The sequence below is a fragment of the Macaca thibetana genome, chromosome 7 (assembly GCF_024542745.1).
Source record: "Macaca thibetana thibetana isolate TM-01 chromosome 7, ASM2454274v1, whole genome shotgun sequence".
In the NCBI taxonomy this organism is placed as follows: domain Eukaryota; kingdom Metazoa; phylum Chordata; class Mammalia; order Primates; family Cercopithecidae; genus Macaca; species Macaca thibetana.
The window spans coordinates 11,265,879-11,287,498 of NC_065584.1; the positions used below are offsets into that span (position 1 = coordinate 11,265,879).

Below are 21,620 nucleotides of genomic sequence, written 5' to 3' on the forward strand. Positions count from 1 at the left end.
ATATATATGTGTGTGTGTGTATGTATATGTATATTTAGAGAAATTCAGGTTGTGAGTTAAATGCATGATTTATATTTCTTTTTGTTTTGAAAAATGTTTTGCTATTTTTGAAGCATCTGTAATATTTGTCCTTATAATTTGTAGATTTTAAGTAAAAACCCTCAAACTAATCTATGTCTATAAATGTATTTCTCCTTTTGACATACTAATAATCATTTGCCCTAGTTTACTAGGTGTTGACAAATTATTCTCATATGCAATCACTGAGTGGCTTAATGACATTAAGAAGAACCAGCTGCCTGGAATCCTGGGAGGTGTTGGGCCTATGCATTCACTAGTACAATTAGGTGAGTTTCCTTTTTTTTTAATCAAAAGATAAGTTATTTTTTCAGATCAGTAATTCTTACCCTTTGAGAATTTATGTGAGGACCATCAGTCTAGAAAACTCACATATGTACTCGTACACACAAAACTTTACCTCCAGTTTTAGGAGTTAAAAACGCCAGGCTTAGAATGATTGAAAGGTCTGAACTCCGGCACTGATGTTGGTTTTGTGTTGACTGTTCTAGTACAAGGCCTAAAGGACTTGGTCTGGCTCCCAATAGAGCAGTACCGGAAGGACGGCCGCATTGTCAGAGGGTTTCAGAGAGGCGCTGCTTCCTTTGGTACCTCGACAGCAATGGCTGCTCTAGAACTCACAAACAGAATGGTTCAAACCATACAGGTATCTTTCCTTAGACTGCCTTAGTCTATCCAAAAAGAGCCATTGTGAAATGGTTGGGTCCTTTTGTTTTTAAAACAATACTGTGAAAATATACAAAATGTGAGTAGATACTTTATTTGTAATGATTTAATGTCATGCTTGTTTTATTGCTTAAATGTTTAGTGTTAAATAATTAGAATAAAGCAGTGGAATACAGTGTCAGATTTGTTTGCATGTTTCAGGTAACTTGTAAACATTAAGTTAGCAGAGGATTTATTTCACCATATTTGTATGAAAGGATCATAGCTAAGTTTGAAGAAGGCGTTGTAGATTAAACAGAAGTATTGAAGGTCATTCTAGTAAGTATTAAGCTCCATAGACTGATGTGGAAATGTTGAGTGTTCTCAGTGAACAGAGGAGGGGCTAAAAATTTACCTCAATCCAGGTGTTAGTTCTTAGTTTATACTTTTATGTTCTTGTTATAAAAGTCATCAATTCTTGTGGTAAAGAATTCAGATATGCAGAAGTGTCTCCATTAGGGCTTATGAGTTCCTCTCCTCTTCCTCACTCCCTGTAGGAAGTGCTCTGCTGGTCCCTAACTCTTCAGACTTTCTTCTAATTCATTTCTTCCTTTTGACAAAATGATCCAGGCAGCTGCAGAGACTGCTTATGATATGGTGTCTCCTGGTACCCTTTCTATCGAGCCCAAGAAGACCAAAAGGTTTCCTCATCACCGGTTAGCCCACCAGCCAGTAGACCTGAGGGAAGGTGTGGCCAAGGCCTACAGTGTTGTGAAAGAGGTAATTGAATACTTGGGTGGACACATCAGAACCCGTCTTTGTGCTTTCCCAACTTTCACCTAGAGCATTTAATGGCTTAAATTTATTCTGTAGAAATCCCTGGGAGCGGAATGGCAACTGCTGCTAATAACATGTGCCCACATCTGTGTGAAGTGATGGAAAAGGGCCAGTCTGGGACCAGTAGGCTTGCAGGAAGACTGGTGATTGTGTGGGTGGATGGATTCTCTCTCTTCACCTGCAGAAGCACTCAGGGAGTGATAGAAACAAATGCCGTGTGTTCGCTGTCTAGGTTTAACACATTTATGCTCTGCCCTGCTTGCTTCAGATGTGCTTAAGAACTAGAACTTTTCAGATGAATCTCCCACCCTGATCCTATTGCCATGCCTTCGCTATGCTGAGCATGGAACATATGTTTTTATATAGTTTTATTATATAAGTATGTATTCATAAGCAAAACATACTAGTGTTTATGTTTTAAAAGTTTCCATAAATGGTGTTATGTGTCTCATTCTGCATCTTATTTCTTTCAAGACAGATCCATGTTAATCTTAATCCATGTAGGTCTAATTTCAACAGTTTTATGGTATTTCACTATATGAATATATCATAATTTATTTATTTTCCTGTTGGGGAACATTCAGTTTCCATTTTTTCCCCTAAAACACCACTATGGGGAGTGCTCATTTAACTGTCTTTTTGTTCATATGTACAATAAATTATTTAGGGTGCAACTGGGGAGTAACTGTTGGAATCTTGAGATTTATTAAGCATTGCTGATTTGCTCTCTGACACAGTTGTGCCAGCGAACTCTTTTTTTTTTTTCTGGGTGTTGTCAGGGTCATTCCTTGGCATACTCTTTTTGACATTCTTTTTAATATGACATAAGGGAGTTTGAGGTCATTTGACTTATGATTTGTGTTTTAGGATTTCATGAAAGATATTTTTCTCAGTCATATTCTAACAACAGTCAGACGTGCCTAGGACGGTCTTTTACTTGAGAAAAGTAGCCTCTGTGGTCCCAAACGGCAGGAAGTCCACGAAGGTAGGGCCCCAAGAAATGTATTAGTGGATAAATAAAGGTAAGACCAATGGTCAGTTTGGAAAAAAAGATTTACTGGGGAGAATAAAGAGATAATTACCAGTCAGACTTGCTCCTATAGATGTCAGGATTGGGCCAACTATCAATAGGTTAAAATTAGATCTGTGAAACAGACATTGGGGTTAGTAAGGGCAGTGGGCAGTAAGATGTAATAGCAGTTTGATATTTAGCAACTTGTGAAATGGTTGCCTGATTTAATCTATATTAATTTTAAAATAAATGTGTGCTTACTTTGTGCCAAATGTATAATAATCGCCATTAGAGATAGGCGATATTTCTAATTCACAGATGAGGAAATGGGTTCCGCCAGACAGTGGCCTCCCCCAAGTACCACAGTGAGAAGGGAGTGGAGCCAGGATTGGAACTGGGTATTTGGGTTTAAAGTGTAGTTCTCTTTCTCTAAGCTGTCACTAGGAAGAATGAGGGAAGGGAGGGTGAGATTAGTAAGTGTGAATTGAGATGGTAGGATGTGCTTGTTTGGACTTACTCTGGATTCTCTATTAAAGTTAAAAAAAAAAGTTCCTAAGTGGCGATTGGTATTTCTTTTCCATTTTAGATGTCAGTAAGTCAAAGATGAAGAGAAAATGCCATTTGTGTGTCATAGATAGGCTCATCTTTTAGATCAGACGTTGGCAGACTAGGCTGCAGGGCAGACCTGGCCATGCCTCTTTTGTATGGGCCTTTGAGCTAATAATAATGGTATTTACAATTTTAAAGGATTGTAAAACAAAACAAAAAAACAAAAAATAAGTAACAGAGACCATGGCCCACAAATACCTTCTATGTGGCCCTTACAGAAAAAGTATGTCAACTCCTACTTCCGTAGTTTTATTTGGTGGTAGTCAGGCACTTATGAGGGTGGTAGCAGGAATTATTTATTGAACACTTACTGTCTTCCAAACTCTGTCAAGCTCTTGAGATGAATTATTCTAACAATCACCATAGGAGGAAGGCAACATTTTAATTTCCTGTTTAAATGACTGGTCACACAGCTAACTAATAGGACTGAGATTGGAATTTGCTTCTGTTGTCTGCAAACGTAGTGGTGGTCAGCCTCGTACTGTACTCATCTACTCCTGTTTATCTCGGGTGGCATAGGGAGGAGAGCTGGTGGAGACGGGAGGGAGATGGTGCAGTGAAATGTATAATTTGTAAACATTTTCTTTGTTGTGCTCATGGTTTCTCATTGGCTATTCTCTAGATAGTTTTTAAAGTAGTACTTATTATTTCTTTGAGTTTTTCTGGACATCCTTTTTTTCTTTTTTTTTGAGACGGAGTCTCGCTCTGTCACCCAGGCTAGAGTGCAGTGGTGTGATCTTGGCTCTCTGCAAGCTCTGCCTCCTGAGTTCACACCATTCTCCTGCCTCTGCCTCCCGAGTAGCTGGGACTGTAGGCACCCACCACCACGCCCAGCTAGTTTTGTGTATTTTTAGTAGAGACACGGTTTCAACGTGTGTTAGCCAGGATGGCCTTGATCTCCTGACCTCGTGATCACCTGCCTCAGCCTCCCAAATTGCTGGGATTATAGGTGTGAGTGACCGCACCCGGCCTTCTAGACATCTTTTTTTTTGCTCTGTGGTATTACATGTTTTTGCCAGATGTACTGGGTAGATAGGACACTCTTGTTAACTTGCCAAAATGATGGCTAGATTCTGGGTTAGGACAAGGTCCTTGATTTCCCTGGAGAATTCAAAGTTCCTTTATGCTGTCCCCATCACTGAAGCTGTCACAATAATATAATGATAATAATAATAATAATGTAATAATAATAATAATGGAATATTGCTTTGAGTTCCCTAGGGATTTCTGAGTTAGATAAATGGTAAAGATTCAGAAGGCACGTGAAGTTTTACCACATTGGTTTGACCTACATGTTTGTATATTCAGCTTCAAAGCTTAGCAGTCATTATTAGCATAGAGACTGAGTAAACAAAAAGAAAGCTTAACAATCATCATTATTTTATTGTTATATATTGTGAGAAAGATAGAAAATGCTGTTGAAGTTTTGTTGAGAATTATTAAACATGTTCCTGCTTTTTGTTCTCAGAATTCGCTAATCCGATAAAATGTTCTATTTAGCTTTTTATCGTAATTGAATTTTCCATTTTTTTTCCTAATACATAGCCAGTAATTTAAAACAAATTAAGTAATTTCCCAGAGCTTAATAGAATTAGGTGTTTTTATGTTGAATCAAAGGGAACTATCACCATATTTCTTTAGTGAGTGTATTCAAGAAGCTTTGTTTGCCAAGTTGAACTGGAGTGATTAATAGTACCAGCAAAGCCCGTATTTCTGTCTTCCCAATGCGAAATTTTAGTTTACCTACATTTTCCACACGCTAGTGTCACAATAAAATACTAAATCATAATTGCCTCTTTTCCTTATAGTTAGAAGTCTGTCATTAAAAATAATCCTGGGTTATCAAAAAGCATGGCAGTTTTGTTGTTTTTTTTTGTCTGGTTACAAACATAATGTTGATTACCTGCTTTAAAAGTGCGTACTGCAGGATAGCTTGGAGAGTTTTCCGACCAGAGTTTGTTCACTGCCCTCCTCTCTCCTACCTCCCACCTCTATGCAGGGAATCACAGACACGGCTCAGACCATTTATGAAACTGCGGCTCGAGAACACGAGAGCAGAGGGGTGACTGGTGCCGTAGGCGAGGTTCTGCGCCAGATTCCTCCGGCAGTGGTGAAACCTCTGATCGTTGCCACAGAAGCAACGTCAAACGTGCTGGGTGGCATGAGAAACCAAATTAGGCCGGATGTCCGGCAAGACGAGTCACAGAAATGGCGCCACGGGGATGACTGATGGCTCGGAACTGACAGCGTGAAGATAAGGAGAGTGGAACCAGGAGCTCAGCGTCCCAACGGCAGCTTCAGAGGAAGCTTGTTTAATTTTATTATGCTCATCTCAGGAACAAAAGCATTTTTTAGTTAAATAATTTAATGTCAAAACAACATGCAACCAAAAACTTCTGACATTTAGGGCTAGTTGATACTTGCCTATAGAAATGTTTGGTGGCTGGTGTCAAAGTTCCTTAAAGCATTTGCTGCCAAGTTAGTGGAAGGCTCACTTTTGTTAAATGACTGTAATTCTCCTTGTTACCAACGAGATCATTGGAAGCCGCCTTCTAAGACACTCTTTGTGTAGCTCTGTGGAGTGAGTTTTCTTAAGGTTTCAAAAGAATCACAGCTTCAAAACTTTAATTGAAAATGAGAGACAGAAGCCACAGGGGAAGCAAAGCAAATAGGATTTTTAATATAAATATCAGTGTGGAAAAATAACCTATTCTGTTGAATTTAGTGTTCATGCACTTGAGAACAACATTATTTCCATTTACTCTGAAAATCCTTCTGTGGGGGTTTGAGAAGGTGGATGTTGCAGACATGTTCTGTTGTGTTGCACTTTATCCTGTGTGTGTGTGTGTTTCGATTAATTCAAGTTGTGTGCTGTATTTCTTGTATAATTTACGAAGTTACACAAAATACAAAGAGCAGTAAACTTGTCTGAAAGTTTTTGGCAAAGGAAAGTAACTTAAGTGTAATAGCTTCCTTTAAGAGTACAGGAAAATATGCATTCTATAATGAAGTGGGGCCCATGTAATTGTTTATATTTTCAGTTTTAAGCAGCTATAGTGCAAGCTTGTTAGGAATGCGTGGAAGAGGAGATTAGAAGTGATTTTTCCTCTTTTAAAGGTAAACAAAAATTCTTCAAATATGCCCTAGTTAACTATTTCAGCGTACCATTTTTACTTGGTTAACAGTGTACATTTTGATAACCTATCAGGAGTGAATAAAGTATTTTTATTTAAAGGCGATATTGTTTTATGCTTCCATGAATATTTTGCTTTTCTTAGAGCATATTCCTAGGTGCAGTACCATGATTTACCACAAGATAATTGGGAACACTTTCTCAAAATTGATTTTGCTTAATATCAGGTAAATCATTACCTAGGAGTAAGAGGGAAATTGTTCTCAATTCCTGACTTTAGATTGATCCAGCAGAAAGAAAAGGTGGAACTTTGTGTATATCCACTGTTTAAAGTTGCATGACGTGACTTCCTGTTTTCTAAAGTTGGGGGAATATCATTGAATTTCGATTTCAGAACTGCATGTCAATTTGGGACTTGGAAAATGAAGTTAAGTCGATTTCATTCTCTAAATTTTCTAAGCAGGAAAGCAATGTAAACCAAAAATCAAAATGTTTAGAATTTGTAAAAATGGGGTTATATAGCTTTTAATTTTAGTTTCCTTTTTACTGCCCAAAAAACTTAAAAAGACAACAGCGTAATCACCTGTTTAAGCACTATGGGACCATCTGCTATTCAGTTCTGGGTAGAGCCTGGTCCTGGAGACACACTAACAGGAAGGCGTGCTGTGTTACCGGGAAGGTGCCTCTGGCCGTGGGATGCGTTCTCACCACCCCACTCAGATGCCAGCATTCTCCATTTGCCCTTAATAAGGAAGCTTGCTATGTGTGTTAACCCAGTTATGATTAGTCAAACTGGAAAACACTTGATCAAACTTAAAATTGTAAAATCTCTCTAACTTTTAAATATACTTTCCGTATTTATACTTAAGTTCAGTTAACTACAGTATGGAGACAAATAATTATTCTCTTCTTTGCACCCTGAGTTGCAAACAAATTAAGTTTACAAATCTCATTTAAACATATATCTTTATAATGTAACCTCTATGGTTCTTTCTTTGTTCTGCCCTCCTGTGCCTGCTGTTGATATAATCATTTTGGGAACAGAAACATTGTGTCTCAAAAAGATTCATTGTCAGTTCAGCCAAGATGTTCTTTACCTGAGATTCTGGAAAGATGTTTATCTATATCTGAACACTTCTACATTATTAAATGTCCTCAAGTTTTTTCTTTTTTACAAGTGTCTTTTCAAACTTTTGTGTTGTGATGACACAGCAGAAAGAGTGTGGCTAGAATCCGTGGTTTGCCACATCTGCAGCTTGCCAAAGGATGACTTGTCCAGTACGCCTGATCCCTGTAAGCCTCAGCATCCCTCCCGGTAAACAGAGGGTTTTTTACGACAAAGCCCAAGGCGGAGTTTTGGATGATTAGTCCATGTGTGCGTGTGAGAATGATTGCATGTGGCGTCATGCTTTGTACAGAGCCTCAGACCACTGGGCCTTGTCCAGTGAGAGTCCTCTCTCTGGTGACATCACACACGGAGCAGCCAGAGGCCACCGTAGATCTCAGATCTCAGAGCAATACTTTTCTGAACTGCCACTGTGCCTGCGTGGTTGGGTTTGGTGTCATGCTTCTGATGAGAGTAGATCACGCGTGTCCACCAGTGATACGTTGAGTCCTTACAGTTGCCCCCCCCCCATGGAGTTCCGTAAGCAGCTCCATCGAGATCTGTCAGCAAGTTGCAGGACCCCACAATGTTCTGGCACGTTAAGACCACCTGACATCACGAGTAGAGAGGCAGCTGAGGCCACAGCCATGTCTTCCTCTTGAATGGAGCTAACTTGGAACCCCCCATTTTCCCTTCCTGTCTGCCCGCCACTGAACATTGTCCTTTAGATAACTCAATGTTTCTTCTAGATGTCATAGCAATAGACTTTCACTTTCATGAAGTTTGGGTACAATTTGGATTCTCAAGTACATATATTTATCAATATTTTTATAAGGCAAAGTTCACTTAAAAAATCTTTCCAAGTAGCAGTGTGCCTAAGATGGCAACATACTAAAAACCAGTGTTTCCTGCTCCTGTTGTATGTCACTTTTCAAGCCGATTGAAACATTTCTGGCTTGTAGGGCATTACTTTTTAACCATCTCCTTTATAAACAGTGTTCTGTAGGTTTGGTGTCTTTGTTCAGTTCCAAAAAATGTCCAGACAACTGTGTCTGCCCCTGCAGAGGCTGCTCATCCAAAGGCAGCGTGTGCCGCTGCCACCGGAACGCAGACAGCAGGGGAGCCGAATTCTAAAGCAGCGACTTAAAATGAGGAATCCACAATGACACTAAAAGGTTTCAGGAATGACTAATAATTGTCTTAACGGTAACTCAGATTTTTGATGTATAAACAGCTGTGTGACTTGGCGTCTGAGAGATCGCTCTGCTTTGCTTTGCTTCAGAGTTCTTGCACCCGCATCCTCAGAACCGTGGGGCATGGTGGGCTCTGACCAGCGCTCCCCTTCTGTTTTCCTTCACTACTTTTGACCTACTTAAGACTTCAGAGAGAATGTCCTTCAAGTTCTTTTCTCCATCAAGTTCTTTAAGTTCTTTGAAAGGAAGGGACTGTGCAAACACAAAGTGATATTCTTTTGTATCTGCAAATGCATCAGCTGGACATACCAATTGGTATCAAATAGAATAAAATGAAATATAAATTTTTGAGTCTTAGGTTAAAAAGGAAAGTTACTTGTATAGTTTATAGATAATGAAGGAAAAAGATTTCTTCTTTTTCATTGCAGGAAATCTTGTTTACTGGAAGATAGAGTCACTGTTTTCATATAAGACAAATAGTGCTTTAATGCCAACTTATTTTTATCTCAACATTTTCAGGGTCATGCTAAGCACACTGCCTCCTTGAATAGACATTATATGCACAGCTGCAAGTCAGCCAATTTTTTTTATTCAGAAGTATTTTCCCCCCCATTATAGTGCCTGCATATCTGAGGTACAAAAAGCATTCAACACACTACCATAATAGGCTTCTTTGGGGATGAGAAATTTGAGTCTCAACAACTCAGAATTTGAAATGTCAGCGTTTTTGGTAAACGTAGGTGTTAGAGGTATATTTTGCTTTCCTACAATTGTTGGGCCCTTGATTCCAAGCATGTTGCTTCATAGGAAGCACCAGAGTGCCATCTGCTGTATTTTAAGAGATTGTAAATGTCATCTCAGCTGGCTCAGTTATATCTCTAATGTCCCGGGTAGCAGCCCTTCCCTCTAAAAACATGTTTACTTTGCTGTTTCACTTGTATTTTGTGTATACGAAATGGCAGCTTCCGATTTCTAGTTGGATTTGTCTTGCATTGTTTGTATAACTTGCTGGTCACCCAGGGCTATTTGCTTTTTCACTGAGAAATTTGGTAGGGGTGTCTAGTTCAGCTTTTATGTTGATCCATCCTAACTTATTTTAGACATTGAATTTATCTCACCGCAAGTAAAAGAACGTATGTGTATTGACTGTCTTTGCTAAGTTTCCTAATTTTTCCTAATTATGGCAAGTATGGATGTGAATAAAAACACTGATGCTGTACAAATATTTTTGTGGAAATGTACCATGTTAATGTGACTATTTAAATAATACGAAAATAAGAATACTCGAAGAAAAAATTAAAATATTTACTCTTTGGATTTTGCTTTAAACACTCTTGTCTTTCACCAAGAAGTGTTCCCAGAACTTGTGTAAAACACTTTTTGGGGTGGGGATGTACAAATGTGTCAGACTTTGTGATTGGGAAATGATGTGCCAATGCCCCGGATGTTTCTGATAGCAGATCTCGGGTCTGTCTGCTACTGATTTCTGAGCTGTATGGAGTTTTAACAGTTCTTCCCTCCTCGCTTTGGATTTTGGTCCCTCTGTTAGTTATCCTATCCCTGCAATATGGACTTGGTGGCAAACACATCTCCTAGTTTGATCTCACAAAACTGATAACTATTTGGAGGAGTATTTTTGCTTGTGAAGGAAATATTTAAAAGACATACTTATTTTTATTTTATTTATTTTTTCAGATGGAGTTTTGCTCTTGTTGCCCAGGCTGGAGTACAATGGAGCAATCTCAGCTCACTGCAGCCTCCGCCTCCTGGGTTCAAGCGATTCTCTTGCCTCAGCCTCCTGAGTAGTTGGGATTACAGGCACCTGCCACCACGCCCAGCTAATTTTTTGTATTTTTAGTAGAGACGAGGTTTCACCATGTTGGCCAGGCTGACCTCAGCCTGGTCTTGAACTCTTGACCTCAGCCTCCCAAAGTGCTGGGATTACAGGCATGAGCCACTGTGCCCGGCCAGACATACTTATTTTTAAAGGCAATTTACTTTAAAAGATTTTGTTGTGACAGATGTCACTAACATCCACTTTGAACAATTAGGGAAAAATGACAAGTCACACTTCACACATGGCTTTTGTTGAAGAGAGGGATGGGGACAGTTGTGAGATGCTCACTGTGTGCCAAGTATCTGAGCCCCCGCTCAGAGGCAGTTTAACTAGAGTGCCTGTTTTGCAGATGAGGAGACAGGTTCAGAGAGGTCAAGAAACTTGCTCACCATCACATGGTTTGACTCCCAGACCTCATGCTCTTCCCAGGACTTCTTTTAAGAAAAGCTTGGAGCAGTTACCTAACTTAGCAAAATCTCTTCACTAATTGTGAAACCACAGAATTTTGCGAGAAGATTGAGATTAAAGGCTCTTAGAATATCTTTGAGCAAGAAAGTGATGTGCTTGATCTCTTCCCAGCGTCTCCAGCCCTTCTCCCCTCTTCTGGCTGTGCTTAGCCACCCTAGCGGTTCCGTTCTGCATGCCCGTGAGCAGGGGTTAGCGCCACCTGGCAGATTTCTTTCTGTAAATGCTGCACCGCAGGCCACAGGCAACACTGATTAAAGCAAAATCTCAGAATGGGGCTAAAGTGGGGTTTCTCCACCTCAGCACTTGACATTTGGGACCAGCCTGGGCATTGTAGGATGAAGGGGATGTTGCCACCGCTCCCACCCCCCAGTGACCTCTGGCCACTGGACACCAGTAACAAACTCCCCTCCCCCAGTTGTGACAACCAAAGATGTCTCCAGACGTGGCCAAATATGCCAAATATGACAAAAATCCCCTGTTAAAAATCACTGGGCTAAGAGCTCTCCTGGGGAAAATCATGCACAGCTTGGGGCAAGAACAAGCACTATGGCCGCCCCCACTTGGGTGCTTCCGTCTGGATCTCTGCCTCCTCCTACCGTCTCAGCCCAGAGGCTCCACTTCCAGGCAGCCTGGCCACCCTCCCTGCCTCTCTCTTTCCCACTATAGCATGCTCTCCTTTTCTTTGTTAAACTTTGCAGCACTCCTCACATACTGTAGATCCATGTCTGTTTCTCTGTTTGACTTCCTTCAGGAGGGCAAGGGACTTAGGGACCTGGGGCCTAGCACAGTGCCTTGCCCAGAGTCAGGATCAGCGAATGGTGAATGAATGAATGAGTAGTGAACCTGAGTTGTCATCTAGTCCTGTCTGCAGGTGAGGAAACCGAAGCCTGAAGAGGGGAAATTCTTTGCCCAAGATCACATGATTACTACTTACAGATGTCCTTTATTCAGTGTAAGCTCATGTTTTCTTGGTTTTAGCAATACTTATAATAATTTTAAAACTATAAATACATATAAAATAAAAGTTCAACATTGACTGAATATTTCCTATGTGGAGACTTCTCTGCTAGGCACTCGACAACACTCTTGGCCACTGTGTCATGGTTCCCAAACTTGTCTGCACATTAGTCCCCTGGGGAACTTTAAAAATACACCCCAGGGATTGGGATTTAGCTGGTCTTTGGTGTGGGCTGCGCTTTGGCGTTTTTGAGAGATCCCCTGGTTCTTCTCATGTGCAGAGAAGTTCCAAGACCCGGTGCATTACACTGCCCTGCCCCATTCACCAGGGCAGGGGAACATTCACATTCAGTATCAGCCAGGGTATATAACATTCACATTCAGTATCAGCCAGGGTCCCAGCAAGAGATGTGACTGCTCCCTGTGACAGGCAGATGCTAGGAAGGAAATACTCAGCACATGGTGGGCAGCACAGGGTAAGGGAAGCCCACTGGCACCTCGTGGCTGTCTCTGAGCCAAGTGAAGACTTAGTAGCTCTTCTGTAATCCACTTTCAGCTCTGGGTCTGCCCTGGCCTCAAAGTCATGTGAGCCAGTGGCCATTCCTCACCTTTTGTGGCTCTCCTTGTGGGAATGGGATTAGGATGCCCCTCCTTCTTCATCCATCTCTCAAGAGACTGAAAACCAGGCACAGCCACAGTCCTGAAAAGACTAAGGGAGCAATTCCGAGAACTTACAGCTGAAAGAGGGCTGCCTGACTGGAGCTATGACCCTAGTTGGAGGGAAGCAGCCAGAGGGATAGACCCCCACCCCCACTCTCCTGCCCTTCCATCTCCTTCTGGAGCCTTCCATGGGTGGAACCTGACTCATGCCCAGTCCATAAGGCACAGGGTCCTGGGCAGAGGGCAAGGTGGAGAGGGGCAGAAAAGAGGAGAGTAAATCTACTTTGCCTTGTTCATATTTGTACCATTATTTGTATTTTGCAGATGACACAACTAAGGCTTAGGTTAAGTAACCTGTCCCAAGCCACACCATGTACTTGTTAAGGAATACGAGTCACTAGTGACAGCTAGATCCCCAAATCTCGGCAGCTTAACAAAAAGAGAGGTTTATTTCTCATTTCCAGAAAGTCCAGTTGGCATTCTGGAATATCTGAAAGCTCTCCTTCAAGCAATGATGGAGGAGCCCAGGCTCCTTCCATCTTGTAGCTCTGCATCCCCTGGAACCTCAGAATCCCCAGCTGGGATCTCTGCACAGGAGAGACAGGAGGACCACTTTTATGGCCAGGACATAGCCAGGGATACAGGAGCAAACATCACTTATGCCACCATTGGTCAGAATTCTGTCATGTGGTCACAGCCAACAGGAAACACAGGTAATGGAGTCTACCTGTGTACCCAGGAAGGAATGAAAGTGAGGTTGGTGAGCACCTGGCCTGACTGCTACCTGCAGATCATAACCAGCCCATTTAGACTCTGAATGCAGGAAATCTGACTGCAGATCCATGTGCTTACATGCTCTATTGGAATAACATTCCGCTGCACTCGAAGATAATTTGCTGTTGCCAGAGTTAGGATTTTTTTCCCCTGGGCTTGTTTATATCCCCGAAAGCAGTTCCACACAGAGCAAATCCCATTCAGCAAACATCTGCTGGTGAATGGGGCAGGGCAGCATAATGCACTGGGTCTCAGAACTTGTCTGCACCTGAGAACCAGGGGATCTCTCAAAAATGCCAAAGCGCAGGCCACACCCAAGTCCAGCTAAATCCCAATCCCTAGGGTGTATTTTTAAAGCTCCCCAGGGGACTAACGTGTAGACAAGTTTGGGAACCATGACACAGTGGCTAAGAGTGTAGACGTTAGAGTTAGGCTACTTGGGGCCGAACTCAGGCTCCATTACTTCTGATCTGTGTGGCCTTGGGGAAATTACTTAACCTCTCTGTGCTTCAGTTTCCTTCTGTATAAAATAATAATACAATTGGTAGGAGGATTCAAGTGCTTTGAACAGTTTCTCTCTGGCACACGGTAAGTATGACGTAAGACTTAGACACTGTTACTGTTTCTTGAATGCCTACTGTGTGCAAATGCCTGTGCTAGAGAGGAAAGAGATGGTCCTTGCTCCCTGGGAGCTCAGAATCCAGTGAGAAGACATCAAACTCTCCACACCATGGAAAAGGCAAAAGAAAAGAAAAAAAAGAAAGATGTCAAACTCTACTATGCAAGAGACGAAACACAATTAATCATCCCAGCCATTTGTCCCTTACAAATGTAAATCAATTTGCTTTGCTCCCCAAGAGATTTGAGTGGCAGTTCACAATGCTGAGAAAGGAACATACACCACTGAGAGCAGCGTTAGAGTTGGAATTCCTGGTTTTGAAGACACCACCTGGTCTCCTCCTGTTTCTGGGCGTCTGGACTTCTGCTTCCCCGGCATTTAACACAGAGCTGGGGTGGCATCGGGGTAGGTGGGGGAGCCAGCTCCTTTTTAGCCTGATATTTAGGATTGCCTACTTACAAGGAAATTTGCTCTTAGAGATACAAAAATAAATAAATAAAAATAAATTTCAAAAAGGGTGTTGGAGGCCAAGTTTTTTTGGGATTTGGAATAACTGAGAAAAATGAACACTACTGCGTCCTTACAGTAAGAATTTCTAAGCCTACCAGAAGAGGACGAACCATTCTTTCAAATTTGGATTCCACTGAGGTATAGAGGAAAACGCAACTGCTCAGTGCAAAGTACTCACTTGACTTCCAGAACTCTAAAGTGAACATGGTGTCAGCCCAGATGTGGCCCAGTTATTTTCAGTGATGGAGACTTCAAGGCAATCCCTCTATAAACTGTTTAACATTTAGTAAAAGATGAGTGAAAAAAATGCCAACATCTATGCTATTTTCAATACAGTATCAACGTTCTAATGCTGTAGACAGAAATCCTCCTTCCATTAATAACGAACACTTCAAAGGCCAAATACAGTTTCCCTCATGCCTCCATTTCAGTTTAAAGTACACTAAAGTGAAACTTTAGTTGTATTTGGCCCCTTCAACTCCCACTCTTTCAGGACTTAACTATTTCTTCACACCAGATTCTGTTTTAATTTCTTCTTAATTGACCGTACCTGGTTCCATTTGGAAAGCAATCTTAATGCGGCCCAGCCTTTATTTCCATTTTCTTTGGTGCCAATGGACTGGAATTTCAGCCAAATCTCCGCCCTAAACGTTCACCTTGAGCCACTTAACTTTGCTGCTTCTCCATTTCTGATAAGTATATCTGATGGATAAATCACTATAAGGGTAACACTATGTCAATATGGGACACCATTTGAAATTTGGGTAGCTATTGTCAACTGCCTTCCCATAGAAGTTGTATCTATTGACATGCCCACAAAACAGGTTTATTATCTTTTTAAATTTTTTTTGAAGATATCTTTAAACAACACCCTTCAAGAAGCATCGTTGCCTTGTCCTGTTTCTATGTTCTGTTTCGCTTTGGAATGGATCTGTAGTGACCCCACGTAAGGGCTTGCTTTAAGTCTGGGGAAAGAGCAGTCTGCCCTTGATGCCAGCAGGGGGCGCCCGCTCTCTTCTCAGTGGAACTTTGGTTTGGAAATCACCCCCTCCCAAGCATGGCACCCGAGCCTGTGCAAATTCCGACCCCACGCGCCGTGGGAACGACTTGGAAACATCCTAACTATCCTAATTCTTTCACGAGGCTTGTCGGTGACAGCTTCCTCTTAGTCAAGGACACTGCGTAGATTAAAAAGAAAAACATCACGTTATTCCATAATTAATTTCTCCCTGTAAACATGGGGCTGGGGGCCAGCACGCCAGGCCCTCTCTTGACATGAAAATTGCCCCTGGTGGCACTTTCACGGCAGATTGATAAAGCCATATGTGGGGCATGAGAGAATAGAAATGTGCTTTGTATACAGATAAAGAGCTTCTGTGGCCTTCTCTGAGGGGTGTCTACAGATGCGTGTGACACAGAAGCCTGTGGAAGCTTCTCTGCCAGATCTCTCTGCTGGAAATGCAGCCCCCACCCTCCCACTCAAGGTGGGATTAGGGTGAGGCAAGTGAGGCTCTCACCTGGGCGCAAAGTCTAAGGCGGGAGCACATCTGTCATCAAACAATAATGCAAAATTTAGAAAAAAAATCAAAATTAATGCAAAACATCCATGATGAACAAAACCTCAAAATTTTAAATAAAGACATGATTTGACATGGCATCTCCATGCTTGATTTGCTTCCCTCAAGGTCACCCTGGTCCCATTGGATCCTGATTGTTCTAAGAACGTTGGCATTTTGTTCATGATGGATGAATCCCCTTCTTCCTTTCTCATCCCTTCCCAGTCTTACATTTTCCCTGCCACAAGGTTGGCTGTAGGACAGTGAAGGGAAAATCACACTGGAAGAAGCCACAAGGCATTGGCTGGGGCGTGTTGTGAAACACCAGGGAATGACACCAAAATCAATAATAGCGACTTGTTCGAAGTTGACGCCACGTATTGCACTTGCAGAGAGATGGTAGCAAATACTTGTATGTGCAATGCATGCCAGAGATGGTTCAGACTGATTGTGCATGGTTGGCTATGTCATCATTCTAGCTGCTGTTCGTGTGATCCCCCTGCTCCCCTGCCATCCCATCAGCGCCTGCCTCCAGGCCTCCCTTTGCTCACTCTTTCCTTCACAGCACCACGGCCTCCCTCCTCCATTTCGTGAAGTCCAATTCTTCACGGGCTGAAGTCCTATAAATAAGTACCCCCTTTTTTCTAAGAGAAAGAGAGTGAGCTGGATTTTTAAATTATTATTTTCTTCTTTTCTTTTTCCCCCTTACCCCATTCCCCACTTCCTACTTAGCTCTTTAGAAATGCAATTTATAACCTTCCCTTCACCAGACACTCACTACAGGGCAAGCTTATCTAACCATGTACTTGCTTAGAAGCTCTAGAGCCCAGCACCTCTCCCACCAGAAGACTGCCTCGAGAGACACTGGTCAATTTACAACGTCAAGTATGCCTGCTAGGAAACTCTGTCCCACCTGGACAGTATCTTGAGACAGTGGGCCACGTTACAACCTAGTTCTGCTCTGCCAGATGGTTGAGCAGGCACCATCGCAGGCAGAACTAGGAAGAATCACGTTGACCCCCACCTGCCGGCTCCCTCCCCTACATGCCATTCATGCCAAGTCCCACTTTAACAGCCCCTGCTTTCTGCCCCAAAAGTAAAGTGGTACCCTTGAGGCAGGAGCTTGCACTTCTTCCCCTAAGTGAAGCTTTGGCAATAAATCAGTTTCTTTATACCAGGCCTTGCTCTTGTTAATTGGACTCTGCCAGCGGCAAGTGACTGAACCTGTGATTCGGTTTCAGTCCCACCACCTCCAAGAAATCTCTCCAGACAACCAGGCTTTCCTTGAGGCTGTTGTTGAGTGACTTGATCAGATAAGCGAAAATGTGGTTCTCAGCTGGGGAAGCGGGTGATTTTGCTCTGTAGGGGACATTTGTAATGTCTTGAGACATGCTGGTTGCCACTACTGGGAGAGGAAGGCTGCTCTGGGCGTCTAACACATAGAGGCCTGGGATGCTGCTAAACATCCTATAATGCACAGGACAGCCATCCGTGAGAAAGAACTATTGAGTCCAAAATATCTATAAGGCGAATGCACCCTACATCAGAACTCACTAAGATATTTATAAGGATTTTGTGAAAAATCTGCCATGAATGAGATTTGTAGTTCACCAATAAACTTTCTCCAAGGGATAACAGATATTTGAAATGTGCATCCTCTATAGTTAAAGAGGGACAGGATAATAGGAGCTGGGGTGTGAAGACGCTCCTGTTTTCCCTCATGAGTTCTGCACTAAAGAGGGAGATGGTGGAGTCAGGGCACAGGGCCTGCACTCTCCTCTTTATTACTGATAAGGGCTAGGTTGGAAGGTATCACTCAGGCATGTGGCCACAAAATGGACTTTTTGATGCTGAATCCCAGAATCAGGCCTGACTTATGAAGGCCCAGGCAATGCTGATGACTTCCCACTAGGGCAGAGCCTTTAACTCTATGCTTACCTTATGGACAAGAGAAGACCAATCTGCAGTCAGGCACTTCTCAAAGAGTGAGAATGGAGGAAGGAACTGAGCTCCACAGGCCAGGCCCAATTCTTTTTTTTTTTGAAACTGGACAATCAGAGGAGTCACTCCTCTTCCAGGGAGAGGAGTCAGGGGTGGGGAAGAAGCCAAGGGTTTAGGGAGCAATCCCTCTTCATCAAAACCTGATGAGTCAGACAGGATGAGCTGAGTTCTGCTGCAGTAACAAAACCCTCGACTCTCTGTGGTTTAAAACAACAAATGTTTGTTTTCTCCTCACCTACATGTTTGATGTAGGTTGGTAGGGAACTTTGCTTTTCCTAGTCACTCAGAGGTTCAGGTTGATGAAGTCCCCAGATCTTAATGATATCACTATCTTAACATAACTTTTCAGGTTTTTCTACAGCAGAGAAAGAATGGAGGTCTATGATCTTGAATTTTCTTCTGCCTAGAAGTGAACACAATTTTGCTTACATTGGCCAAAGCAAGCAAGAAGCCATTCTTAGTCTCTATAGGGTGAGGAAGTTCAATGCCTTCAACCTCCTATTTTTCAGAAGAAGAGGAAAACTGGAATTCTCAGTAAGCAGTAGTAATGCCTCCCACAGAAGAATGGGGAAGAAGAATTTTCTGCCCTTCACCAGTTCCCAACCACAAATCAACATTGACCAAATGGCACTTCTATTCTAAAGACAAGCTGCTCAGGAACCATTTTCTAGGGAGCACTATGTGGGGCTACAGTACTCAGAGTAGAAGAGCTGGCACTTGATCCCAGACCTCACACTGATGAAGTTGCTCCATCAGAATGCAAAGCATTCTGGACCTCAGTTTTTCCATCTATAAAATGGGCATGATGAGCTTTTTCATGTCCTGTGAACTCACTGAAGGTGGGATTTTTATATTTTACTTTTACATGCCGTGTATTGGACACTCAGTAAGTGTTGGACACACAAAGCCATGAATGAAGAAGCTGCTTTGATTCTGTCTTAGATTGTGGAGGTCAGGGTTGGGGTACTCCCTAGTCTGCCATCATTTCACCTAACCCCGTAGTGTTTTTTTTTTTTTGATGGAGTCTCATTCTGTCACCCAGGCTGGAGTGCAGTGGTGCGATCTCAGCTCACTGCAACCTCCACCTCCCAGATTCAAGCCGTTCTCCTGCCTCAGCCTCCTGAGTAGCTGGGACTACAGGTGTGCACCACCATGGCCAGCTAATTTTTGTATTTTTAGTAGAGATGGGGTTTTACCATGTTGACCAGGCTGGTCTTGAACTCCTGACCAGTGATCCACCTGCCTTGGCCTCCCAAAGTGCTTGGATTACAGGTGTGAGCCTCTCTCAGCCCCATCAGTGGGCTTTAATTCCATCTGATGTTGACCTTGTGCTTGCTGCAGCCTCCTGCCCATTCTCCAGAAGCAGAGTGACTAGCTGCCTGGCTGCTGATCACAGATTCATGAGTAAGCCCAGCCAAGACCAGTAGAAGAACCACTTGGCTGAACCCAACCCAAATGGCCAATTACAGAATTATGAGTTGAGGTGGTTATTTTAAACCACTAAGTGTGGGGGTCATTTGTTATGCAGCATAGATAACTGATACACTGTGCAAGCCATCATCCATATTCTAGTGAAAGTGATCTCTCTGAAATGCAATTCCAAACCTACCACTTCCTTGTTCAGTTTTCACTGACTCACATGGCCTAGAGGGCAACAGTCACTCCTTGGGATTGGCGTACATCTTCCAGCCCTTGATTTTGTTGACTGAGAACTTGGGTGAGGGAAAGGTTGCAGGTGGCCAACACCCTCATTGTCCTACTTAACTTTAAGATCCAGCTCAGAGAACCCCCTTTCCTTCTGGGACTCCTTGCAGCAGACTTCGTCACCTCACGACGAGACATCTAACACTGAGGAATGATCTCTTTTCTTTTCTGTCTCCCTTATATGCAGTGAGCTCCTCAAGGGTGAGTGTGCAGTAGATGCTTCCTGGATTCTTTTGCAGGCTTCTGCCAAGAGATCCTGCAGCTTTGCTGGGCTCCTCCAGAGACCAGGAACCCACGTAATTGAAGGCCATCAGTTCTATCATGGGACAGCTCTGCCTGTCAAAGAGCCCTTCCTTAAATTAAGACAGAATGTGTTTTTCAGGAATTTTTTTCTCTTTGGTCCCTTTGGGGTAACACTAAGTGCATTTGTTCCTCTCTCTGCATAAACTTATCTTCTGTGGTAAGCCCTCTGCCACCGTGTGTCTGGAGGGTGTGGTGTTGTGTCTTCTCACCAGTCTGATCCCTGTCTTTGGAATCAGCCAAGAACTGGACACAATACTCCAAATGGACCCTGTCCAGTGATAATTCATGGAATATCACCTCCCTCATTTTAGAGGCTATACTCATTTTAATGCAGCTGAGAGCTGGCAGCTATTTTGGCAGCTACAGTACACCAAGCCCCTTGTTGACTGAAGCCCTGAAATGTCTTGCTGTCATACTTGCTGGGTCCCAACTAATCCTTTCTGATAGTTTTCTGTCCCCTGAAGCTCCTGGAAAGTAGGCTTGGCTTCCTGTTTACTGCCTTAAACACAACCCCGGCCATAGGGAGTCTCTGCCACCATCAGGGCCACTCAAATGGGATCCCCGGCACTCAGGCCTCTTCTCTGACCTCAGCCTGAGACTGAGACCTATCACAGGGGCCCAGCAGGCATCCTGGGTCTGAACAGAGCCCTTCAGCGGGAGCCCTGCTTACTCGGTGACCTTGGACAAGTCTGCTTGTCTCTGGACCTTGGTTTCCTCATCTATAAGGCAGAGTGGTATAACTTAATTACGCATTCTTTTTAAGGTTTTTAGTAGGTTTGCATACAGTGATAAGAAAGATGCCTTGTACTCATTCTTTTTTTTTTTTTTTTTTCTGAGACAGGATCTTACTTCGTTGCCCAGGTTGGAGTGCAATGGCACGATCATGGCTCACTGCAGCCTCGAACCCCAGGCTCAACTGATTCTCCTGCCAGTCTCCCGAGTAGCTGGGACTACAGGTGTGCACCACCATGCCTGGCTAATTTTTGTATTTTTACTAGAGACAGGGTTTCACCGTGTTGCCCAGGCTGGTCTTGAACTCCTGGGCTCATGTGATCTGCCCGTCTCGGCCTCCCAAAGTGCTGGGATTATAGGCATGAGCCACTGTGCCCGGCTCCATTACTCTTTACTCAGTTTCTCCCAATGGTAACATCTTACACAAGGATGGTGCCATATCACAACCAGGAGAGTGACATGGACACCATTTTTGGGATTTTATTCAGACTGCTTTGACATGCATTCATTTCAGTCATAGTTAAAGCCTCTTCTGCTCATAGGAGAAAACAGTTGTTGGTGTTTGCTGGGGTGGGCCCTGTCCTGATGTCTCATACACATCTTCGATCTTCCTCTTGTCCTTTCTCGCCTTTCCTTCCCTTTCTTTGCTCATTACCTCTTTCCAAAAAGGGAGTAAGGCAGTCCTTTGGGTCACTTAATTTTCACAACAACACAGTGAGGCACTGCTCTCCTCATTCCCATTTGACAGATGGGATGCCGAGTTTCTGCGGTGGTGGAGCGAGGACTGGAACACTGGCCTGCGTGACTGAGCCCTGGGCCTCTTACCGGCTGCACTGTGCACTCAGTAGCCCCGCTGTGAGGCCCTTCTTTGGCAGGGGCCTGAGCTC

The 21,620-nt window shown here is 43.0% G+C and overlaps 1 protein-coding gene across 4 annotated transcripts in view; it reads left to right on the forward strand.

Annotated features, from left to right (window-relative positions):
• Positions 1-9,929, forward strand: part of ATG2B (autophagy related 2B) — an 84,106-nt gene extending 74,177 nt beyond the window's left edge. For 3 of the 4 annotated variants that reach the window (XM_050798997.1, XM_050798998.1, XM_050798999.1), the window contains 4 exons: positions 226-347; positions 570-724; positions 1,354-1,503; positions 5,181-9,929. In XM_050798997.1, coding sequence (XP_050654954.1) covers positions 226-347; positions 570-724; positions 1,354-1,503; positions 5,181-5,411 — 658 coding nt within the window. In that variant the 3' untranslated portion in view covers positions 5,412-9,929. Of the gene's footprint in view, positions 1-225; positions 348-569; positions 725-1,353; positions 2,546-5,180 lie in introns of all 4 variants that reach the window. The other variant, XR_007727588.1, reaches the window with a different exon arrangement.
• Positions 9,930-21,620: the final 11,691 nt, after the last annotated feature.